This window comes from Raphanus sativus, unplaced genomic scaffold, assembly GCF_000801105.2.
Source record: "Raphanus sativus cultivar WK10039 unplaced genomic scaffold, ASM80110v3 Scaffold1866, whole genome shotgun sequence".
NCBI lineage: Eukaryota > Viridiplantae > Streptophyta > Magnoliopsida > Brassicales > Brassicaceae > Raphanus > Raphanus sativus.
In genome coordinates, this window is record NW_026617175.1 from 1 (window position 1) to 18,816 (window position 18,816).

The 18,816-nt window shown below is 34.9% G+C and overlaps 3 protein-coding genes across 3 annotated transcripts; 2 read left to right on the plus strand and 1 right to left on the minus strand.

Annotated features, from left to right (window-relative positions):
* The first annotated feature begins 525 nt into the window (after positions 1-525).
* Positions 526-5,007, plus strand: LOC108847443 (protein S-acyltransferase 24). The gene is made up of 13 exons (XM_018620686.2): positions 526-1,021; positions 1,119-1,259; positions 1,382-1,494; positions 1,937-2,016; positions 2,131-2,294; positions 2,619-2,757; positions 2,863-2,962; positions 3,103-3,160; positions 3,290-3,367; positions 3,467-3,565; positions 3,911-3,989; positions 4,102-4,250; positions 4,445-5,007. The coding sequence occupies exons 1-13, from the start codon at positions 761-763 to the stop codon at positions 4,766-4,768; spliced, it is 1,785 nt and encodes a 594-aa protein (XP_018476188.2). The 5' UTR covers positions 526-760; the 3' UTR covers positions 4,769-5,007.
* A 153-nt stretch (positions 5,008-5,160) lies between these two features.
* Positions 5,161-8,215, minus strand: LOC130504886 (protein PHOX3-like). Its single transcript, XM_056999495.1, has 3 exons — positions 6,011-8,215; positions 5,730-5,929; positions 5,161-5,415 (listed from the first exon to the last, which is right to left on the minus strand). Exons 1-2 carry the CDS (start codon positions 7,767-7,769, stop codon positions 5,775-5,777), a joined length of 1,914 nt encoding a protein of 637 aa, XP_056855475.1. The 5' UTR covers positions 7,770-8,215; the 3' UTR covers positions 5,161-5,415; positions 5,730-5,774.
* A 5,906-nt stretch (positions 8,216-14,121) lies between these two features.
* LOC108845987 (flavonol synthase/flavanone 3-hydroxylase) lies at positions 14,122-16,913 on the plus strand. The gene is made up of 4 exons (XM_018619190.2): positions 14,122-14,395; positions 15,780-16,027; positions 16,102-16,429; positions 16,523-16,913. The coding sequence occupies exons 1-4, from the start codon at positions 14,159-14,161 to the stop codon at positions 16,757-16,759; spliced, it is 1,050 nt and encodes a 349-aa protein (XP_018474692.2). The 5' UTR covers positions 14,122-14,158; the 3' UTR covers positions 16,760-16,913.
* The last annotated feature ends 1,903 nt before the right edge of the window (positions 16,914-18,816 follow it).

Consider the following 18,816-nt stretch of genomic DNA (forward strand, 5'->3'; position numbering starts at 1 on the left):
ATTTAAAAATAAAAATATTATATACTAATTTTTATAAAAAAATAAAATTGTATACTACTACTGCTTTACCAATCATCTTATTAAAAATTTTAATAAGAGCATACAGCTTCTACGGCATACTGCTTCTACAGCATACTGCTAGTGCTTCTTCATCAGCTGTACCAATCGAGACCTAAGTATAACACAAAATTTTCAACCAAACATTATTAGCAAATTTCAACCCGGGTTACCAACTAGTTTATTTCTTAATTATGTAGTCTTCATATTTCTGTTGATTATGTCCTGGATTATCTTCTTCTTCTTTTTTTTTTGTTTTGTTTTGTTCTTTTCTGTCTAAATAGATTTTAATCATTTTATTGATAGATCGAAGTACAAATCAAGTTATAGAATTGATTTTTCCATTGTCTTTTTATTTGAGAATTTTCCCATTGATTTACTGATATTTATTTTCTTAAATCCAAATTATATTCAATTGATTTTTTTTTTTTAAATGATGATGTAAGAAGGATGAGATCTGAGTGGTCTGACTCTGACCGGTCCTCTTGATTCCGTTTCATTTCATTACATTACATTACACCGAGTCAACAACGACCATTCTTCTTCCTCTGATTCTCCAGAAAAACCCTAATTGCATCCATCCTCTCTCATTTCTCACGAAGACAGCATCATGAAAGCTTAAAATCGAATCTAATCGAATCGAATCGAATCCTCGCATACCCACACACACAATCGCGATCCATCTCTAGGCCGAGAAAAAAAAATGTCGTCGGAGATCGAGGTGGTGGAAGAAGTCGAATCCAACCCCAAGGAGAAGGGCGAATCCAGTTCGTCCAAACCGATCGAAGACGAGAGCTTGAAGAACGACGTCTACACCGCCTCGGCTTACGGCGATTTGGAGAAGCTTCATAGATTGGTCGAGTGCGAAGGCTGCTCTGTTTCCGAACCCGATGGTCTTGGCTACTACGCTCTTCAGTGGTCCGCCTTGAACAACCGCTCCGCCGTTGCTCAGTACATTATCGAGGTTTTACCCCAAAAATAAAAAAGTTCAATCCTTTTAAAGAATTTGAGTATTGGTAGGTTTGAACTGAAATTGATTTGTGTTGTTTTTTTTGTTACAGCACGGTGGAGATGTAAATGCGACGGATCATACGGGGCAGACAGCGTTGCATTGGAGTGCTGTTCGTGGTGCGGTGCAAGTTGCGGAGCTTTTGCTTCAAGAGGGTGCAAGGGTTGATGCTACGGATATGTATGGATATCAGGTTTTTAACTACTTCCTCCTCTTTTCTTGAAATGTGTAGATTGTTATTTTTGTTTTTAATCCTATCAAATTTCCATTCTCTTGTTTAGTTATTAATGGATGCGTGTTAATAACTGTTTGTAGCCAACACATGTTGCGGCACAGTATGGCCAGACTGCTTTTCTCTGCCACGTCATCTCAAAGTGGAACGCTGATCCTGATGTCCCCGATAATGATGGAAGAAGCCCCTTGCACTGGTAAGGTCGCCGCAAAGTTGAACACAAGCTTGCCTTCTAGTACTTGTTACTTTCTTAATGGTTTTTCACTTTTTCGGCTTCTTTTCATATTTACTTGTTATTACTTAGGTTTGCATGCTCATTTGCAGACTGGAGAGTTGATTTGATTTGTTTTCTTTGCATATTGCTCCCCTAGGTTGTCCTAGTTGCCAAATTTGCTTTCCCTCGTTCTTTAGTTTTTTTTTCTTTTAATATCATGATCTGTGAAATATATATTTCTTTCTCCATTGAGAACTAAATAGACTTAAGTTATATTGGTTATCTTTTCTCGTACTTCTATGGAGATTTCTCATCTATTGCATGCATTGTTCTGTTAACCTCCAAATTCCATCGCTATTTTCATTAATTAAATATTCAGGAGACAGTTATAATTGTTTTTCTTCTCATGTTTTGAGAAATTCAGGGCTGCATATAAAGGTTTTGCAGATTCAATCCGCCTTCTTTTATTTTTAGACGCATATAGAGGACGGCAGGACAAAGAAGGTGGTTTGCAGACATAATTTTTCTTTTGACATCCTGCTTATTTATATTAGTTAGATTAGAAAACCAAATTTCTTTTTATAATCTTTTCTCCATTCTTTTTAATTATGTTATCAGGTTGCACTCCTTTGCACTGGGCTGCCATTCGAGGTAATTTGGAGGCTTGCACTGTATTGGTCCAAGCTGGGAAGAAAGAGGATTTGATGATTACTGACAATACCGGGCTTACCCCCGCACAACTTGCTGCTGAAAAGAATCACCGACAAGTTTCTTTTTTCCTTGTAGGTATCCGTTTCACTTTCTCTGTTGGGCACCAATTTTTAGCTAAACTGTTAATTTGATGCTTTCCTAGTGGCTGCTACTGCTAGCAATGTATGGTAGTTGAATCATTCTATTGGCTCGATGTTGATTGGCAATGATTTGCATCACATTAGACGTTTGCATACCTGGAAACAAATTACTGTTTGTAGCTGCACCATGTCAAGCTTCTTTGAACCTGGAATTTTTTTTTAATATTTAAAATCATCAGTATCATGCTTGGAAGTTTGAGAAAGTTATTTTAAATATTCTATCTGAACATTTGTCTGTTAAACACTCCATTGCAGGGTAATGCTAGAAGGCTGCTTGAAAAGCGGTGGGATATAAGCAGTCCCCTTGGAAAATTGTCAAAGTTGGGACTTGCTCCGTTTCTTTGGTTCATGATTCTTCTACTTCTGCTCATATATACTAATTCTGTTGTTTTGGGTAGTTACCTTGGCCTTCTTGAATCTCTTTTGTGTGCAACATATCTAGTAACTATGTTATGCATGCATGCTTACTTATTAATGATGAACCCTTTGGTCACTGCAGCATCCAATCTGCCGAAGCTAACAACTGGGATTGGTTCGCTTGCATGGTTGGGATTCCTTCTTGCAACAGCAGGGCTAGTTTTGTTTTACCGTTGCAGCAAGTACATACTCATCCTATCTTACTTAAATTAGACCTTTACTTCTCTGAAGCTATAGATTCTATAGTGAATTCCTTGTTTTTCTGTGTAGTAGTACGAAACTAAGGTTTTCTTATCGTTTTATATATAAATCTTTTCTGCAGAAAGGATCCAGGTTACATCAGAATGAATATCCATGATCCACAGACCATAAAAGATGATGTTGGTACCATTAACTTTATTAGTTCTCAAGTTTGAGTGATGCAATTGTCTATAGTTATGATTAGAGATGATCTCGAGCGCTGTTTTTTTCTTTTCAAGTGTCATTACAGTTTTCTTACCCCTTTACAGGAACCACTGTTGAAAATAGAGTTAAACAACCCTGCTTTGCTTGCTGGGAATTGGACGCAGCTCTGTGCAACATGCAAGGTACCTCCTCAACTTCCATTTGATGTCTGGTAAATATTAACACCAAGTATATAATCATTGATGCACATTTTTACGTCCACCTTGTTTCTTTTTGTTCAGATTATCAGACCTGTTCGAGCTAAGCACTGTTCCACCTGTGATCGTTGTGTAGAGCAATTTGATCACCATTGTCCTTGGGTGTCAAACTGTGTCGGAAAAGTAAGTACAGGTTCCATCGCCCCATTTTAGTTGCTGGAAAATATAAGTTGACAAAATAGGATAGGACGGGATCAGGCTTTTGATACTAACATTTTATAACTAAATCTGCATTACTCTCTCTAGTTTCTTTTGATTTTGTCATACGTTACTATTCTTCTCAAAAATGTTCACGACAATGTCTGGGTTTTATATTTGGGTATAGAAATCAACAGAGATGTTTCTTGGTGTCGCATTACCTCTTATATTTATTTTTGCTGCTAGTGGTTTCATCTCTTAGTTTTGCATCTCGAGCATGATACTGATATGTGGATTGGATTTTGTTTTCTTCACTAATCACTCGTGCAGAAAAACAAGTGGGAATTTTTTCTTTTCCTTCTGTTTGAAGTACTGGCGATGCTGATAACTGGTGGCGTCACTCTTGCAAGTATGTTTGTGTAATGGAAAATGCTCTTCAGAGCTTATCCCTGATATGTAAATCTAAAAAAAAATACTTTGAGAAAAAAATGTAAACGATGCATTATCCATCATCCGTGCAGGAGTCTTGAGTGACCCTTCAGCTCCTTCTTCGTTTGGAGCATGGATTAGCTATCTCGCTAGCAATCACGTTGGTGCGTTATCCTTTCTGGTTGTGGAGTTCTGCCTCTTCTTCTCAGTTGCTGTCTTAACTGTCATACAAGCGTCTCAGGTGAGCTCCACATCCTTTTTTTCTTATTTGCACGTCTTTATTCTTCTTATGATCTTAAACGGTACAAAGACTGTGTTATTCTACAGTGGTGCTAGAACTAACTAAGTAGACTAGAGAAGATTAATCTATTTTCATGATCGAATGTTTTTGTTCATCTAGTTTGAATATTATCTGTCTCCTTTTTTCCTTTACAGATATCGAGGAATATAACCACAAACGAAATGGCTAACGCACTGCGCTACAGCTACCTAAGAGGTCCAGGAGGTGGCTTCAGAAATCCTTACGATCACGGTTGCAAAAGAAACTGCTCGGATTTCTTGGTGAAAGGTTATAACGAAGATATCGAGTGTCATGAAGAAGACACAACAACACCGAGGCAAGAAGGTATCAGCATGATGCAGATGCAGCGGGGTTCTAATACTCAAAACGGTAATGGCCACGTTGCTATCGATGTAAACCCGATACATAAATCTCAGTCAGGACATGTTCATTCTTCCAACTGCAGCCATAAACCATAGCAGTAAGTAAGTCCTAGAGTGATTTGCCGGAACCCAACTCCGACCTGTTGTACCTCCATGATATATTGTTATATGGTCGTGTGCCAAATGTTCTTTAAATCGAATGTGCATTTGTGTTGTAAGAATCACGTTTGTCCTCTTGTTGAGTTTTGATAACATCTCATTTCAAGTGAAGATAGCAGTTAAACCGAAATGTTTTCTGAGTATGGAAGTTTGAATCAATAAAATAGCTTTAATTATCTTTTTGTTTTAATCATTTCCAAATGCAAAATAAGCGTCACAACACTCAGCATTACAGACTTAATACTGTACATGTAACAACGAATTACAAGAGAATGGCTGACCATCTCAAATTAACTATCTGCACCAAAGTCTTGTGGAGGTTCCCATAAAAAAGGAAAATAATTTTGTTTTTCTGTAATGAATGTTACACGCCAAAATGAGATCTAAGTCAAAACCAATGAATAAAGTCACAGCTCACCTGGTGACAAAAAAACAAAAAGAACTGCAAGCTATTTGCTTCACTAGTCGCCAAATCAATTGTATGAATGTTACACAAAAAAAGATGTAACATATATGTATATATGTTTCTTCCTGTCTACAAAAAAATCTGAATCTGAAATCCTCTTAGTACCACAAGACAAAACCTGCAAAGAGATGACTTGGCTCAAATACTGGCATCCAAAACTGTAGCAATCGGTAAGAATAATAGTTAATTTATAGTTTATGACAAGAGCATTGGATGTTAAAAAATGCAGCAGAAAGCATAGGTCGGTCTGATTAAGTCACTTCTATATCTTGAACTAGTGCACATAATCATAGAGGTGAGAGGCTCAACCTAACAATGGTTACTAGCTTTCTTAGTTCTTTCAAACCTATTCTTTTCCAGTTTCTAATTAGCACGAAATATCCTTTAAGTACATTGCAAAATAATAGATCTCAAGATTCCTCATATATGTACCTTGTAATGAAGCTTGATCAAGATAATGAGTGCCACTTTTTTTTATCATGTAGTAGTAGTATGTGATACATGAAATATATTTGCAATCCTCCTCTTCAATATCTCCTCAAACTGATCTGAAGGGATCCCATTTCTCCATTCTTTCGCTTCATATATCTCGTGAAATATCTGTAGTACTTCGTCCACGTGAAACCTTAGATCTACACTCATCAAACAAAAAACATATTAGATAATAATGGCCTGATGTGTCTTAATACAACTCGATTTAAAAAGCTAGATACCTCGTAAAGTATTGTCTGTCACATAATCGTCCCTTATCAACGCAGCAACATCCTCCTCACAAGTCCCAGCCAACTCGAGAATCACCACCGCGCCTTCTAGATTCTCCTGCCAAGTCGGCAGGTCGAGTCTGTACTCCATCATCGACCTCTCGTAGAGCACGGCACACGACAAAACGTCAAGCCAAGATTTCAGCTTCGCCGCTTTATCCAGTCCTTTCGATTCAGGGTTCTTCAGCCCTTCCATAGACTTCTTGATATTGCTTTTGGCGCTTCGATAGAGCTGCAGCACATCTGCGTACGGCCACGTTTTCAAGTCCACGTGGCTAACAAGCGCGTAGTACCACGAGAGCCTCGCTTCCTCGAAGTGCTGGAGAGCTAACGCTAAAAACACTTCTAGCAAATCAGGTTTTACTCTCATGGCCTCTTCGTACTTCTCCTTCGCTTTCGCGTGCTCTGTTAAAGCGCATTCATAAGCGGTTTGAACTTGTTCTCCGGATCGTAGGAGGCTCAGCCTCTTCCTCGCACGTGTCATGTGCACGTGCCCCAGCTTAAGCAGCGACCTCGCCACGAGCTCTTGGAACTGTTTCGCCGCTTTTTCGAAAGGTAATTGAGCTTCTTCCGATGTCACCACCTCCTCCATAGCTTCCGAGTTGAGCTTCATCCCGAGCTCTTGGAGGTTCAAGCAGGTAGTATCGTCGGAATCCGCAATATTGGCTTGGATCTTGAACAGCCTAGCGAACTCCACCATCCAGTCTTCGATCTTGCACCTCCCTTTCCCGTTCGCCTTCGCTTTGAATGAATCGGCCGTTATTCTCAGCTTCTTCATCTCCACTAATCTCCCGAAAAACGGATCCTGCTCGGGGCTAACTTCCACCACGTAGAACCTCATCTTTTCCAGAGACGATGACACCTCCTCGCTCATTCTTAGCTCTTCATCTGTTGTGATCGTCACGAGATCTCCTTCTTGGTCCTTGTACTTTATGTGAACCGCTCTCAAGCTAGGGAAACGCTCGTGAACCACTTCCCTGAGGTGAAAGAGAGTGCAGTTCAACGGGAGCTCAGCCAATCTCACGTCGTCAGAGTACACAAACTTCACACTCTTCTTCACATTAATGATCTTCTCAGCATTCTCAGCATCACTCTTCGCTTGCACTTGAATGCTTCTGTTCTTCTTCTTCACTCTCGCCTTACCTTTCTTAGCCCAAAGCGCGAGGTGGGCCGCAACGGGCTCGACGTAATCAGCAGGAAGCTCAATCGCCGAATCTTTAACCATCAAGCCTTTACCCTCTAACGTTCTCTTGAGCTTCACAGCGATCTCAGACGCCATGGGGTTGTTAGGATCGAGCTCAGAGACCAAACAGACATCTCTCAACGCCGAGTCGAGCTTGTTCAACGCCTCGTAGCACCTAGCCCTCTTAAGCAGGGCCTTGGTGTAATCGGGAGAGATGGTGAGAGCCAAATCGCATTCGTGGATGGCTTTCGCGTACTCTCCGGGTTCGGAGTGCATGTAGCAGGAAGCCATGTTGGATCGGATGTGCGAGACTTCGACGTGGCTATCGGGGAGCACCTCTATGGCTTCTCTGTATTTGAGCATCGCGTTCTCGTAGTCTCGTCTTTGGAACAGCTTGTTGCCTGCTTCTTTTAATGATTGGGCCTTTGAGATGTAGTCTGGAGGTTGGAGATTTGTTGAATCGTCTGATTGATGATGGCTTTGGCTTGTTTCGGGTTCTTCTTCTAGCTTTCCCTTTAGCTTCTCCATGGCAAACAACTCTCAGAAGCAGAAAGATTCCGGAATAAAGATTACAACTTGGAACAGGACATGAGATGCTTTCTATGTCTTAATTTTCACAATGCACCACAGAAACGAAGGAAAATATATGGTACAATATTACGTGTTTTATAATTTACAACAAAAAGAAATGCCCTAAGGGTAGAACACGAGACGTGTCTACCTCTTTGAAATCGAGATCTTCAATCGCCGAGAGATGTGTGTGTGTGTATGTGGGAGATGATGATAATCTGAAACGGGTTTTTTTCTCGGGAAATGGATTTGTAAAATTTCTGGGGTAGAAGGAATGGGAGGAGGAGGAGGAGGAAGAAGCGATGGAAAGAGAAGGGAAGAAGACGAGGAAGAAGATTATGAGACCATGTGAACGAGATAGCTTTGTCTTTTTTTTTTCTTTTTTTTTTTGGGCAAGAGCTTTGTCTGAAAGGCACGACAAAGGGTGTAATGGCAGAGCCAACATTTTAATAATATTATTCTATTTACATAATAATCTATTTAAAATAAATAAATGAGAAAGGGAAGAAGAAAGAATTAAATGACGTCGAAATAATAAGGAAAGTAATTATTCGATTCGAATAATCTCGTTATGGTGTAGGGACTCGTGTCGAATATGTATTTTTTTACATGAATTTTTTTTTTCCAGGAATATTATTCAGTGCTCTTTATTGTCGTAAGAATTTTATAATTTCTATCATCCATTTAAAGAAAAGAACTGTTTATATGTTGTTGCATTTTGTTGGTAAATGTTAAATTTATGGGCCTACAAAGATTAGTATGGGCTTCGACCTAGATATTCTCTTCATTCTCATCTGTGCATTTCTCTTTGACCAACAAAACAAAACTCAAAAAGTCTTTGCATGGGGGAGTTTATTTTTAAGTCTACCCTTATTATACAAAGCTTGATTTTAATAAGACATCAATACAAAACCGTATTTTGTTACCAAAAAACTGGAATACAGTAAAAGATCCAATTTTTCAATATATTAAATTATATTGTAACCCACAACAACAGATTCTCTAATATATATTGTAAAAAAATCTATAAATTAAGATTGGGTAAAGTAATAAACATAATAAATTAATAATTTTTTTGGTCTCACATTAAGCGTTGTAAAATATGACTTAATTAGATAAAATAATAAGATGTAATACTTTGAAAACGTTTATATAAATATAAGATCTCATTTAAATCATAAAATTAATAATTGTCATATATATAAATCTTATATAAATATATACAATTTTTTTGTTGTTTATCTTTCTTCCAAAGAAATTTTATCTCTAATCTAATTTATAATTTTGTTGAACTACATATAAAAGTGAACTTGTATTCTATGATATGTAAGCATCATACATAAAATTCATAAATAATCTAATAAATTAGTTAAAATTTATCTCTTTAAACTTTAACCAATATATAATATGAAAAATGAAATATTATTTTTCAGTTTTCTACACTAAAAATATTGTTCAAAAATGTAAATCTAAAAAGGAATTTTCCTTTAAATTAATAACTCTATAAATTAATAAATTTATAGAACAAAGAAATAATTGTACTTTTTGCTTTTTATTTAAAATACAAAATCTATATTTATATAAGAAAAAAAAATAACTGTATTTTTTGCTTTTTATTTACAATATAATTATCTTTCTATTTTTTCATTATATTTTGCTAATATTTTGCTAATATTTGGTAAAATTATATCTAAAAAATATTTAAGTTTAAAAAATATTTTGTATACACTAAATAATACAATGGAATAATATGAAAAGCAAATTTCAAAAATTTAATTAATATATACGTTAAAATCAACTATTTTAATAAAAACTATATTCTAAAATAGAAAATCCAAAATTTTGATCCAAACATTATTGATTTATAAACTTTTTATTGTATAGAAAAAACTCTGAATAATTCTCAATTCTCGGTATCTTTTCATTCTTTTTATGTGTAACATGGTCAACACTGGAAAGAAAACTTTATCCTCGTCTGATCATGTATTTAATTACTGCAGAAGAAAGTAGTAGATTGGGTAGCATATGATCCACCTATGTGTTTCTGGATGATACTAGATCACTTTGTTTGTAAATGTGGTTGAAATCCTTTGTGGTTGCAATTCATTTACTATCTCTTTGGTTAATGATAAGTTGAAGTTGAGCCAAAAAAATTACTGCAGAAAATAACATGCAGATCGTTTTTTGCATTTAAATACTAATCAACATTAGAAATGCATAAAAGTAACAATAATAAAATATATATGGAATTGTATGCATGATAAACCTATGTGATAAAAAATTGTCATGCATGAACAAGGAAAAAAATAGGTGTGTGCAAGCTGCCTTTTAATTATTTTTTGAGTAACTGTTTTGTTTTTTACTTTACCTATAAATATTAAATACTAGTTTGTTTATTTTCCACAACTAAAAAAATCCTATTTAAAAGTAACTTTTCCGTTTTATATAGAAATTTAGTATAATTTTTATACTAAAATATATAAATGATATATGTTGAATCTAATTTTGGACATTTTCTTAATGGGTCGAGTCAAGAGAATGAGCCGCATAAAGAAAAGCCCGCGGTAAAGATACGAGTTCGAAGAAGAAGTCTTCAAAAGCCTGGAAATCGCGGAAGAGGTTGAGAAAACAACAGAATGGAGCAACTATAAAGGAAGAGAGAAGATCGAGAGCAATACACAGTCGAAAACTCTAGAAAGAACACACTATTCACATTGACCTCTTTTCACATTGTTTTAGATCTATCCTTACTCGATTTCCTTTGTAGTATTGAATCTCATTTCCATTCATCGTAACCGATCTCTTATTCAATAAAAGTTTATTTTTGTCAATCGATTTCTGATTACATCGTTGTGTTCTAAGGATATCATTGTCTACATCTTTTTCATTCCACAATTTACATCACAAACACTATCAAATACTTAGTGTAGATTTTAGGATCTACAATATATTCTTTACATATATATATATATATATATATATATATATATATTAAATTTTATACAGTTTCACAAACACATATATACTTAATTTTGATATTCTAAATTTTATATAGTTTTTATGTAAAACATATTATACAATATTATGTTAAATGAGGATTATACGATAACATATATAAAAATCGATAATATTAATTATATAGTTGAACCAAATCGTAAGAAAGAAAAAATAATTGAATAAAAATACAAAAATAAAAGTAAAACAAGAATACTCTTTATAATTTTTGCAAACATGATGAATTTTCATATAATTTTAAATATCACTATTAAATGATGATATTTATTATTATTTTTGTTAATATGATATTTATTACTTATTTATAAGTTGTATTTTAGATATTTAATTTTCATTAATTTTTTAACATTTATATAAATATAACAATTTATTAAAGTAACATGATTTGTATTTGTTCTTCTTGATTTGCTTCACTGGCTCAAAGCTTTTGCTTAAACTTTAAGCTAATAGTTTATAGGTCATCACAGTTTATGACTCCCCTTATTACATTACACCAAGAATAAAGTTTCTAATATTAAAACAACTATTTAAGCAGTGATGTGATGCATAGCTAGTCAGAGATTTTGTTAACCAAAAATAGTTTCTTCGTACGCAAGAAATAAGTCAAAGTCTACAGAACCTAGATATAAAATCTTGATCTTTACGTAATGCATAGAAGCGGTTAGGTTGTGGCCGGAAATCAAACCGGCGACCTATATGAAGAGGCGGCGGTTTAACCATACTCGCAGCTAAAGATTTCCTCAATCTCTCTGCCTCCACACTCGTGATCCTCGCGAGCCAATTCACCAAAACCCTTTTTCTCAAATTTAATCCTGAATTGCTCGTCGTGTTAACACACTTGCTTAGCTGCGTCTGAGAATTTAGGGTTCTGTTTTTCTCGTTTTCTAGACAGCGGTGAAAAGCGCACCGGAACGACCCAGGGTGCGTCGTGGGAGAGCACATACACTTTCTCTTCTGATGATTGGGAACGGCGACGGAGGGTTTTGGGCTGTTTCTGGGAGAAAACGTCTTCAAACAACAGAGAGGACATAGGACTGATGAACTTCTTGATTTTTCGGTAGCCGCCATGAATGCAGTTAGAGAGAGAGAGAGAGAGAGATAAGCGTTTTGGTTATTTAAATCGTTCTGTTGAAGATTCAAAGATTCTGTTTGATACACATGACCTCTATTTATGAAAGTTAATGCAAAGTTAATGCAGCGGTTGCAAACCATGTCCAGGGTCAAAAACTACTAGTACAATTTATGATATTAAATGCTAATTTTCTTATTTTTTGAACGCTTTATTTTTCCGTTTTTTTCTGAGCAAATAAACAAGACTCCAAACCGAATTGAAACCGGAATGCCCGCCTCATCACCATAACCATGCAAAAACTAGGTTGACTAAGTTAAGTCCAACTGACCAACTATATCACAAGTTGATCCGAATATGAATAGTTTCGGAATGGGTTCGGCCCTTAAACCAAAATACTCTGAAAATCCAATATATCCAAACTGAACGCAATCGGATAATTCAAACGCCTCAGTGTAAATAGGCCAATTAAGAAATTACCACTTCTCTCTCTCTCTCTCTCTCTTTTTTTACTGGAAACTATTTTAATTCGATTGAATTCAGAGGAATCAAACCTTGCGGATGAACTTCTTCTTCAGGATTTTTAAAATGGACTCTAAAACATGAATCCATTTTCGTATTAGGTGAACAGAACAACATGATTTAGTTTTGATAGTAGAAAAATCGAATCTAAAACGTGTTTGCATCCCAAACCCGTCCACTACCATCCGACCACAAGATCCTTGTTCTCTTTTTTTTTGTTGCATTGATAATATACCAAGTTTCCCATTTCTTTTACTTGTACATAACCAAAGTCTCCATGTTTATTTTTATTTCCTTTGCCTCAAGAAAAGAAGAACAAAAATGGAGTCATCCTTAGTAAACTTCTGAGGCTTACTACTTGCAAATGCCGACCATACATGATACAACCGTCCACGCTAAGTAGAAATATATTGATGGTAATAGATACAACTACACCACAATCAATCACTTTGAGCAAAGAACAATTCGTAAAAACACTGAACATCATTGGAGGTTATAGTTAGCAAACTCACAGTCCACGAATTAGTCAAGGAGATACACTGTCAAGGCCACACCTACAATTTCAGAGAGATTATAGTTTAGAAGAATAATCATTTTAAAAAAAAATTCGATTATAGCATTTCCAACAAACTCACAGTCCACGAATTAGTCGAGGAGAAACTCTCTCAAAGCCACACCTACAATTTCAGAGAAATTATAGTTTGAAGAATATTTTTTTTTTAATTCGCTGATAGCATCTCCAATAGTCTCTGTATATTCTCTAAAAATTGGAGTATTTCTATATATTTCTACAATAGATTTTTTTTGTATAAGAAAATATACAAAGTGTGTTAGAAATGATATAATGAGTTCATTTTTCTAGAATACATATACTCCATGTAATTGTGTTTTGGTCACTGCATGTGTATATAGTTTTCCGTATTTTTTTCTTTGATCATTATTTATTTGTATATAAGTTCTCTTTTTTTTTCTTCAAAAGTGAAAATAAATTAAGTCTTTTTTTTTCAGGGACATACCAAGTTTTGTTTTGTAAATTCTCTCCGCTGACCACCATCGGCCACAGAGAAACATACTTAATGCTATAAAGTGGATTAGCCCGAAAATGTATTACAATGCATGATCATAGTTTTTAATACCTTCCGACTAATGCCATGGTGGACCGATATCATTTGTTGCGCATATAAACTATTTGATGAACCACAACTCAAACCTAGACTAGTCAAGTAGTAGTAGTGATAATTTAGTTCAAAGAGGAAATCGAACCCAGAATTGATGAATACCACCAATTGGAAGTCAGATATCTACATTTGACATATGACGATGAGTCATCCACGGATCACAATGTTTATCTAAAATGATAACTGGAATGTAATGTTACACTACTTACTGGGACTTGTAATTCAGTGGCTTATGTTAATATTGTCGTTTTACCCTCCCTTTAATCCAAATCCGATGTTATGCATTTTGTTAACAAACCAAAAATACTTTTGTTGCTCTTTTTAGATATAAAGAAATTTGGGATATGGTCCTTATAAACAAATACGTTCAAGATTTTATTATCTTTGCTTTTATAAAAATGCCAAGTTGACGGGCAAATTCAAGATTCTGGTCCACAATTGTGGTTTTCAAAATCGTTTTTGGTCTACCTTTTGTTTCAAGTTTGCCGTCTACTCTATTATATAAGCTCTTTTGTCCCATAATTTTCATCAAACCCTTTTTTCTTCTGAAATCAGTGCAAATAATGGAAGAGAAGCCAAAGTTCAAGACTGTCCAAGAGGTGGTTGCAGCCAACGAAGGACTACCAGAAAGATATCTCCAACAACTCACCGGAGACCATGAAGATCAGCCTCTTAATGGTCCAGTGCCTGAGATGGATATTCCATCCATTGATCTCAGTCTTCTACTTTCTTTTTCCGAAGAAGGTCAACAAGAGTTGAGTAAACTTCACTCGGCGCTCTCTAAATGGGGAGTTGTTCAGGTTTGACAATTTTAATGAATCTAATCTCTTAGCATGTGCAACTGAAACATTCAAACAATATTACTCTGTTGGTAAAAGAAAATAACCTTCAAATACAAATTTAGATACACAGTTACACACATATTAAAAAGGGCTTGTATATAATTAAAGGAAAAATCACATTTAAAACCTCCAAAGTGGTCATTACTCCTATTTTAAACCTTCAAATTTAAAATTTCTAGAATAAATTTTCAAATTAGTAACACTCTTAACAAAAACTATGAAAGTGGCCCACGTGTGTTCTTTATTATCATGGTGAAGATAATTATAAACATCGTTGACGTGATATGCTTAACTCAATTAGTTTAACTTAAATATATATTTTATTAAAATAAATTAATTTATTATCAAATTTATTTTTATTTTAACTTATAAATAAACTAATTTAAAACCTCTAATTGGCTTGTTATGTAAAACAGTCGTAAAAATCTGAAAGAACAAAAATGTTTTTTTTTTTCTAACAAAAAAAACTCTAAAAAATTTGTGTATGTTAGAGACTATATAAAGTAGTGACATTGTTAATAAATCTTCTTAATCCATATTTATATGTTCTAATGTGTGGTGCTTCTTCAGTTTTTTTGTGTGGATCTTTCTAAAAATTATAGAATAATCATTTCAATTTAATTTGATTTGTAAGAGTAAAATAATTTTAGGTCGATATATTTTTTGTATACAATTTTTTTATTATGATAAATTTTATTTGTTCACATTGTAGCAAAGAGTACACAATGAAAAAAATAGTTTATTAAAAAGAGAAAATTTAATAAAGCATATGTTGTTTAAGTAAAATAAACGGAGTTAATCATCATGTCAACGGTGTTTATAATTTTGTCCACCATAATAATAAAGAAACACCTAAGCCACCATTTTTATTATTTTTGTTAAGAATGTTATTAATATGAAAGTTTATTATAGAAATTTAAATTTTGAAGGTTTAAAGTAAAAGTCATGACCACTTTGAAGGTTTTTAATGGAATGTTCATAAAGAACCAAATTTACTATGTTGTGATTGGTAGTTGATGTAGGTGTTGTCCACAGTCCTATTTACTTATACATCAATAAATTAAGAGCAATTAAGCTTTAAGTTTTTTATTTAAACCACAATTCTTGAAATAACGTATAGTTGTATAAATGTTTTGCATAGCCAAATATCCAAAGCATTTTTTAAAAAAATTTCTATAAAATTTACATAATAAAATCTAAATCCACATCAAAAAGTTTACAAATTATTCTTTACAGCAAAATGTTAAACCTACGGACATTACCAATCGGACCCTACATTACATATACACTTAATAAATAAATAAAAACTATGAACACAGCGTATGATATTTTATTGAAGCAGGTTATGAATCATGGAATTACAGAAGCGTTTCTCGACAAGATCTACAAGCTAACGAAGCAGTTCTTTGCGCTTCCGACAGAAGAGAAGCAGAAGTACGCAAGAGATATTGGCAATGTCCAAGGATATGGAAGCGACATGATTTTTTCAGACGACCAAATTCTCGATTGGATCGACCGTTTGTTTCTCACTACTTACCCTGAAGATCAGCAACACCTAAAATTCTGGCCTGAAGTCCCAACCGGATTCAGGTAAATTCCATACGTTTCAGTTTCATCATGGTTCACTCATTTGCCTTTGGTGATTATGACAAACGTTTCTTCAGGGAAACGTTGCATGAATACACAATGAAGCAACATGCAGTGATTGGACAGTTCTTTAAAGGCATGGCTAGATCGTTGGACTTGGAAGATAATGTCTTTCTAGAGATGCATGGAGAAAATGCTAGGATGGATACAAGGTTCAACATGTATCCTCCATGTCCAAGGCCGGACATGGTTATTGGGGCGAAACCACATGGTGATGGCTCAGCTTTTACTCTTCTCTTACCAGACAAAGATGTGGAAGGGCTTCAGTTCCTGAAAGATGGGAAATGGTATAAAGCTCCAATAGTCCCTGACACAATTCTGATCAACGTAGGAGATCTGATGGAGGTAAATAATATATCAATCATGTAGATATGAAAATTGAAATAATGATTGATGGAGAATGAGCATATATAATTATAATCTCTCGTTGGTGTTCAGATAATGAGCAATGGGATCTACAAGAGCCCAATTCATAGAGTGGTGACTAACAGAGAAAAAGAAAGGATATCTGTTGCAACATTTTGCGTACCGAGTCCAGACAAAGAGATTCAGCCTGTGGAGGGGCTTGTGTCTGAGACAAGGCCAAGATTGTATAAAACAGTTAAGAAGTACGTGGAGCTGTACTTCGATTCTTATCAACAAGGTCTGAGGCCTATTGAAGCTGCACTAATCTGAAAGAAAATTCAAGTCTCTTCTGTAATTTCTATTACTTAAAAAATAAAAAATAAAATAATACGTTGCTTTATCTGTTTGACATGTGATGCTGGCATGCTGCATTGTACTGGATTGCATTTCTTTGAGACAATAAAGATTTTGGCGCACTATTTTATTATAATTTTTCCCCTTCAAAAACTACAAGAATAAAATATATTTTGGAGTTTAATTTTTAACGAAATCATAATATGTATAGTATAAAGTTTTGTTTTAATTTTGTAACTTTTTTATTTTAATAAATGTTTTTAATTGCATATGATATTTGAAGAGAATATATACATAAAAAGGAAACTAAAATTAACAAAATTTTAATAATATCAATTAGATATAATATTTTTTGTTTATTAAGTATATCTTTATAGTTAACTGTCAGTAAGAATTATTTTTTCAACTAATAATATAGAGACTGCTCCTTTGATATTTATAATTCTCCTTTAGATGATGTATTTATTTCGGAAAACGAGAGCTGCTACCAAATGTCTTTGAAGTAACTTCAGAATGTTCAGAAGCTCTTGAAAGATGATGCTTTTGTCAAATGCCAGTTCAAGTTTTCATAAGACTACAATGAAAATGACAATGAGGTCTTGCACCAATGCGTGTGTTTTAGTCTTCACTACACATGATCGTAAAGTTGACTGTTGAAAAGTAAGCTTTTGAGAGAGGGGACTTTTCTTTCCTTCAAAAGTCCACAAGTTGTTGGAACCACATTTAGTTGTCCCCCACGACTTCATTATTAGTTGACTTGCATTTTGAAACTTCGATACTGTAATATCTCGAGTTGTGATATACAAAAATATTTAAGAAAAACAATTTGGTTACATATGTCATCAAAGTTGATTTAACTTTTCTGTTACATATTCATTTAAAATTCTAAAGCTAAGTATGTTTGGACTTGAATAGCGAAATGACAAATGACCTAACTGAAAGTGATTCGCAATACCGTGTGAATGAGGTCAAAATACTGGAAAATATTGAGTGGTAATTTTAGAGTCAGTAAACAATAAATTCTATTCTTGAAAAAATTAACGCAAGACCGGATCGGATGTGGATGGTCTATTACCCGTGGGAGGACGTGGATGGTCCATTACAAACCTACTTTCGTATATACCTTCAACTTCCTTCCGTTTTATTTGGTTACCCGTTGCAGCATGAAGCTCTCTCTTTCGCTTGCTGTCAATGCTCTCATTCTTCTTAAAGCTCTCGTAATGATCTCTGCTCAAGCCAGGTTTTCAAATGAGACTGACATGAAAGCTTTGCTTGAGTTCAAATCTCAAGCTGCTGAAAACAGAAGGGAGGTTTTGGCCTCATGGAACAACTCCTCTCCACTCTGCAGCTGGATTGGAGTCAGATGTGGCCGCAGACGAGAAAGAGTTTCAAGTCTAGACCTCGGAGGATTCAAATTAGCCGGTGTGATCTCACCTTCCATTGGTAATCTCTCTTTTCTCAGATCACTTAATCTTGGAGACAACTCTTTTGTTGGCACCATCCCTCAAGAAGTTGGAATGCTATTTAGGCTTCAGTACTTGAACATGAGCTTCAATCTCCTCGAAGGAAATATTCCTCACAGTCTTTCTAACTGCTATTAAACTCTCTAGCCTAGATTTATCACTAAACCATCTTGAACACGGTGTTCCTACAGAGCTAGGTTCACTCTCTAAGCTAGTCATTCTGTATCTTAACAACAACAACCTTACCGGAGAGTTTCCAGCATCTTTGGAAACTTGACGTCACTCCAGGAACTTGACTTTGCATATAACAATATGGAAGGAGAGATTCCATTTGATGTGGCTAGATTGACTCAAATGGTGTTTTTCCAAGTTTCACAGAATAGGTTCTCAGGTGTTTTTCCTCCTGCATTATACAACATGTCTTTACTTGAGACTTTATCCCTAGCTGGCAATAGCTTTTCAGGTGAGCTTAGAGATGATTTTGGTGATCTTCTACCAAACCTAAGAATTGTTGTCATGGGAAGAAACAAGTTCACAGGAGCTGTTCCTGTAACACTTGCCAATATCTCA

What these genes read in the sequence shown, in the direction of transcription:
- LOC108847443 (XM_018620686.2), top strand. Translation starts at nt 761, where the DNA reads ATGTCGTCGGAGATCGAGGTGGTGGAAGAAGTCGAATCCAACCCCAAG. An exon ending in CGGATATGTATGGATATCAG is followed by an intron (nt 1,260 to 1,381) that starts GTTTTTAACTAC and finishes AACTGTTTGTAG; the next exon opens with CCAACACATGTTGCGGCACA. An exon ending in CTGTCATACAAGCGTCTCAG is followed by an intron (nt 4,251 to 4,444) that starts GTGAGCTCCACA and finishes TTTCCTTTACAG; the next exon opens with ATATCGAGGAATATAACCAC.
- LOC130504886 (XM_056999495.1), bottom strand. Translation starts at nt 7,769, where the DNA reads ATGGAGAAGCTAAAGGGAAAGCTAGAAGAAGAACCCGAAACAAGCCAA. An exon ending in GACAGACAATACTTTACGAG is followed by an intron (nt 5,930 to 6,010) that starts GTATCTAGCTTT and finishes TGATGAGTGTAG; the next exon opens with ATCTAAGGTTTCACGTGGAC.
- LOC108845987 (XM_018619190.2), top strand. Translation starts at nt 14,159, where the DNA reads ATGGAAGAGAAGCCAAAGTTCAAGACTGTCCAAGAGGTGGTTGCAGCC. An exon ending in GAAGTCCCAACCGGATTCAG is followed by an intron (nt 16,028 to 16,101) that starts GTAAATTCCATA and finishes ACGTTTCTTCAG; the next exon opens with GGAAACGTTGCATGAATACA. An exon ending in ACGTAGGAGATCTGATGGAG is followed by an intron (nt 16,430 to 16,522) that starts GTAAATAATATA and finishes GTTGGTGTTCAG; the next exon opens with ATAATGAGCAATGGGATCTA.